This window comes from Montipora foliosa, chromosome 1, assembly GCF_036669935.1.
Source record: "Montipora foliosa isolate CH-2021 chromosome 1, ASM3666993v2, whole genome shotgun sequence".
Classification (NCBI taxonomy): domain Eukaryota; kingdom Metazoa; phylum Cnidaria; class Anthozoa; order Scleractinia; family Acroporidae; genus Montipora; species Montipora foliosa.
Window position 1 is genome coordinate 71,525,173 of NC_090869.1, and position 5,000 is coordinate 71,530,172.

A 5,000-nucleotide genomic window follows, 5' to 3' on the forward strand; every position below is an offset into this window, starting at 1 on the left:
AAACGTATAGATCAGTTTCCGACCATAGTGAAAGAAAATAGTGTGCAGATCCGGCAGTATCAAGAAATAGTTTCTGAATTGATAGGCATTTTCAAAGAGCATGATCTTCTTCACGAGCTTAGCTCGCAAGTCCCTGAAGCAACTGTTTCTAAACTTCCCACACGCCTTTGCGGCAGATGGGCCGAGTTTGTTGAAGGAAAACTGAAATTGTCAACCTGGGATTCATTTGAAAATTGGCTAGAGAAAAAGGCAAAAATTAGTGAGTCCAAGCAGCGGTGGATGCCAGAGAAGAGAGAGTGGAAGCGTTCAGATACATCTAAAGTTGACAGGCGTAAGCCAGCCGACAAATCCCAACCTGGGCTGTTTGCAGGAGCCACAGGAGAATCTTTACGCGCCAGGTGTGGAACAAAGTGCCCAATTCACCAGTCCACTAATCACACTTTGCAAGAGTGCAAACGTTTTCAGGGAATGTTGAGTAGCGAGAAGGAGAAAGTTGTCGAGGAACACAAACTATGCTTATGTTGTCTATTACCCGGTTATCGTCTGCGTAAATGTCGTAGTAAGAATAGATGCAAAGTTGAAAACTGTGACATGCGTCATCATACCCTTGTATATGAAGTCGACTTGAGATTTATTGAACGGGCAAAAGCGAAACGTGAATCAGAACAAGTGCCAGAAGTTGAGAGAAACCCAGCTCCTGTCTCCCTGGAAGGTAGAGACTCATCACCACGTCAGGCTGTGGAGCCTCTTGAGGAGTATCAACAATCAGCGTACACAGGTTGTGAGATTGGTGGTCTTGCTTTGGTTGAAGTACTTCCCATAGTTGTTTTTGGAGAAACAGGAAAACAGCAGGTGATGGCATTGCGTGACTCAGGCTGTAACACAACGCTTATAGATGAAAGCTTAGCGCTCTCACTTGGGCTTCAAGGCAAAGAGGTAGATCTCGAAATTCAAGGAGTTAATGCGCAGAAGGTGTTTGCTTCCCAGCACATCAAGAAATGCCATGTCGCACGAGTCGGAAAAGAGGAAGTCAAGTACTCCTTGCGAGATGTGAAGACAATTCCTAGCCTGAATGGTCCCGATCAGAAGTTGAGGTGGTCAACAATCAAGCATGAGTATCAACATCTGAAGAACTTGGACTTGCGTGACACTGACACGGGTCCAGTGCAACTCATAATTGGAACTAACAACTCTGACTTGATTCTACCAAGACAAATTCTGAAACCCTCAGGTCAACCGGAACTTGACAGGGTACCTTATGCTGTTGAGACCCCACTTGGATGGGCGGTGACTAATTGGTTACCTGGTGAGCGAAGAGTAGCATCTCCATACAACGGGTTCAAAGTGTATGAAAGAAGTTCAGTTGAAAATGAGGAGCTGAAGCAGCTGGTCATGGCTCAGTCAGAGATAGAAACCTTGGGCGTGGTCAAGCTAGCTGATCCAACCCGTTCGATTGAGGACAAGCGAGCATTGTCACTGATGGGAAAGACAACCTTTAAGAGTGTGAATGAAGATGCGTATGTGTCAGGTCTACTGTGGAGAGATGAGGAACCATCTCTGCCCAACAATTACGGAATGGCAAAGAAGAGGCTACAATCCCTAGAGAAGAAGTTTGAGAGCTGTCCCGAGATCAGAGAGAGATATGCAAAGTCAATCCAGGATGACGTTGAGAAGGGCTATGTGAAGAAACTGACTGAAGGGGAAGTACGGTGCGATAGTAAAGTGACTTGGTACTTACCACACAGATTTGTCATTAATTCCAAAAAACCTGATCGCCCCAGAAGAGTCTACGATGCATCAGCAAAATTCATGGGACAAAGTTTGAACGATAAGATCTACACAGGACCAGATCTTCTGTCCTCTTTTGCGAAGGAAGAATTGCAGTGGCCGCTGATGTGAAAGAAATGTACCATATGCTGCGTCTCCCTGATCGTGATAAGCCAGCATTGAGATTCTTATGGAGAGACTCTCTGATAGAAGAACCAAGCGTGTACCAGTTCGAGAGAACAGTGTTTGGAGAAGTGTCTGCGCCATCCAGAGCGAACTACACTATGAGGTGAAATGCTGATGAGAATGGGGAAGATTTACCTTTGGGTGTGAAAGCCGTCTACCAGCACTTTTACATGGATGATGGTCTACCGTCAACAGATTCTTGCGAGGAAGCTATTGAAATGAGGAAGCAGATGACAGAGTTGCTGCGTCGTGGAGGTTTCCGCCTAGACAAAAGGCTGACAAATGACCCAGACGTCTTGGCAACCATCCTGGAGCAGGATAGATCTCCACGATTCCTCGAACTGAGTGAAGATAAGTTACCAACAGACAGAACTTTGGGCGTCATTTGGGATGCCCAAGAAGATATGCTCCAGTTTACCGGACTGAAGGATGATCCAGGTACGACGAAGAGGAAGATCTTGGGTCAAGCATTCTCTGTTTGGGATCCGTGAGGACTTCTCCTCCCATTCTCAATGAGAAGTAAAATCATCCTGCAGAATCTAAATCGTATGAAGTACGGATGGGATGACGAGTTGAAAGAAGCTGATCTTCGAGAGTGGCGTGAATGGCGCAAGGAAGCAGAAAAGCTTGATGAAGTGAGAATTCCGAGAGCTCTTATCCAAGAACAGAAACCTGTACGAGAGACTGCACTTCATGTGTTTTGCGACGCTAGCCAGAATGCTTATGGCGCGTGTGCCTACCTAAGACGAGCATTTATAGACGACACAGTAGAGTGTAGTCTTATAGCGGGAAAAGGCCGTGTTGCTCCATGAAAGTTACAGTCTATCTGCCGATTGGAGCTCATGGGAGCTTTAGTTGCTGTGCGGTTAATTCAAACACTGGTAGAAGAAATGGTTACAAAGATAGAGAAGATAACTTTCTGGAGTGACTCTACCACAGTCCTACATTGGATCCGCCAGACGAGCTCCACTTACAAAGCATTCGTCGGTAACCGGGTGTCTGAGATTCACACAATCATGAGCAGTCTGGAGGCCACACTAGGAGCGGGCGCTGTGAGTTGGAGATATGTGCCGACAGAGGCTAACCCTGCAGATGACATCACCCGGGGACTATGTCCTACGGAACTTGGCGTGGGCATTCGCTATATCAGTGGACCCAAGTTCCTGTATGAATCACCAGAGCTCTGGCCAGAAAATAAAGTCAAAGCGCCTTGCGAGAACGATGACATCAAAGAAAAGAAGAAGGAAAGATGGGCTGGAGCATCTCAGGAAAACAAGGTCCTGTTAGGGTGGAAGAAGTATTCGTCACTGACCAAACTAAGAAGAGTTACAGCTTATGTGATGCGATTTGCAAACAATGTAAGACCTAAGAAGGAAGTACGTCTACTGGGAGCACTTACGTCGAACGAATTGAGAGCTGCTCAGAATCATCTTGTGGAGAGGGCGCAAGTTGAATCATTCGGCGAGGAGATACAGTGTCTGAAGATAGGTGAGGAGATCCACAGGAAGAGTAGAATTAAATCTCTTGACCTAAGGTTGGAAGATGGGTTCTTGGTTGTCGGTGGAAGGCTGCAGAGGGCACAATGCCTACCTTACAGAACACACATCCCAAAATAATTGACTCGCGCCATGAACTTGCACCGCTGATCGTCGAAGAAATGCATCGTATCTACTACCATCCGCCAACTGAGCACCTGCATAATCAAATTCGGCAGGAGTATTGGATCATCCATGGTCGCCAGGTAGTGCGAAACGCGAAATTCAAGTGCAACTACTGTTATCGCCAGACAGTAAAGCCTCAAGAGCAGCAAATGGGTAGTCTACCAGAGTGCCGACTTGAGCCAGGAATGGTGTTCAGGAACACTGGAGTTGACTTTTTTGGACCTATGTTAGTAAAGGAAAGACGCAGTAAAGTTAAAGTATACGGGTGCTTGTTCACTTGCATGAGTACTAGAGCGTGCCACCTTGAACTTGTGGATGATCTTTCAACAGATCATTTCATCATGGCATTGAAAAGGTTCATTGCGCGACGTGGACGACCGCAGAGCATCCACAGCGATAATGGAACGAACTTTGTTGGTGCAAATAATGAGTTGCGGAAATGCATCAAACAATTGGATGAAGAGAGGATACAAAACTTCTGTGCTCCTAAGGAAATCGAGTGGAAATTTCAGCCGCCAAGTGCCCCGCACTTTGGAGGTGCATGGGAGAGACGAGCACAGTGCACCAAGAAGACGCTGAAGGCAATTCTGGCGGACAGGGCTGTTTCCAAAGAAGTGCTGAGAACCGCACTAGTCGAAGCAGAAGGAATACTAAACAGTCGACCGATTACTCATGTGTCCAATGATGCAGGGGACATTGAAGCGTTAACCCCAAACCATTTCTTGCTGTTGCGGGCAAATCCGAGCTATGAAGATGCGGAAGTTAGTGACAGAGAGATTAATTCGACAAAGATGTGGCGACAGTCCCAAGCGCTAACTAATTTCTTCTGGAGACGTTTTACCAAAGAGTACCTTTCTAGCCTGACAGAAAGGAAGAAGTGGAAAGAGAAGAAACAGAACCTCAAAGAAGGAGATGTTGTCCTAGTTGCTGAGCCAAATCAGCCGCGAGGTGTATGGCCATTGGGCAGAATCGTGTCCACTCATCCTGGGCAGGATGGGTTAGTTCGAGCTCTTACAGTACGAACTCAGTTCGGAGAGTATAAAAGGCCAATCACAAAACTTTGCTTAGTACAGGAGGTGGAAGAGTAGAACTTAAAATCGTCTCGACAAACATTGTGTCTCGACTAGGGGCGGGGATGTGCCTCCTGCTTCCTGAACTCTCATTTCCGGTCGCGTTGCTATGATATCAATGACGTCAGCCCGTTGCTAGGGACCTTGTCCGCACGTGTAAAGGAGATTAGTTGAGTTTCTGTAAAAAATATGCGTGAGAAAGCGATGTTGTTGAACGTTCTGAATGTGAAATCGGAGAATAAAGTTGTACAAAACGAACCAGCAGAGTTTTATCGTCGCCCAGCAGCAACAAAAACCTTTTATTGTCTTCAACAGT

At 46.4% G+C, this 5,000-nt stretch overlaps 5 protein-coding genes across 5 annotated transcripts in view; all 5 read left to right on the forward strand.

Annotated features, from left to right (window-relative positions):
* The window catches only part of LOC137973322 (uncharacterized), a 1,103-nt gene extending 843 nt beyond the window's left edge, over positions 1–260 (forward strand). The window contains exons 1-2 of the mRNA XM_068820114.1: positions 1–185; positions 242–260. The exon at positions 1–185 is cut by the window's left edge and continues 843 nt beyond it. Coding sequence (XP_068676215.1) covers positions 1–185; positions 242–260 — 204 coding nt within the window. The remainder of the gene's footprint in view (positions 186–241) is intronic.
* Positions 261–279: 19 nt separating this feature from the next.
* LOC137973334 (uncharacterized) lies at positions 280–1,899 on the forward strand. Its single transcript, XM_068820125.1, has one exon. It carries the CDS (start codon positions 280–282, stop codon positions 1,897–1,899), a length of 1,620 nt encoding a protein of 539 aa, XP_068676226.1.
* A 224-nt stretch (positions 1,900–2,123) lies between these two features.
* Positions 2,124–2,444, forward strand: LOC137973344 (uncharacterized). The gene has a single exon (XM_068820136.1). It carries the CDS (start codon positions 2,124–2,126, stop codon positions 2,442–2,444), a length of 321 nt encoding a protein of 106 aa, XP_068676237.1.
* A 351-nt stretch (positions 2,445–2,795) lies between these two features.
* Positions 2,796–3,569, forward strand: LOC137973351 (uncharacterized). Its single transcript, XM_068820142.1, has one exon. The coding sequence runs from the start codon at positions 2,796–2,798 to the stop codon at positions 3,567–3,569; it is 774 nt and encodes a 257-aa protein (XP_068676243.1).
* A 41-nt stretch (positions 3,570–3,610) lies between these two features.
* Positions 3,611–4,702, forward strand: LOC137973356 (uncharacterized). Its single transcript, XM_068820154.1, has one exon. It carries the CDS (start codon positions 3,611–3,613, stop codon positions 4,700–4,702), a length of 1,092 nt encoding a protein of 363 aa, XP_068676255.1.
* Positions 4,703–5,000: the final 298 nt, after the last annotated feature.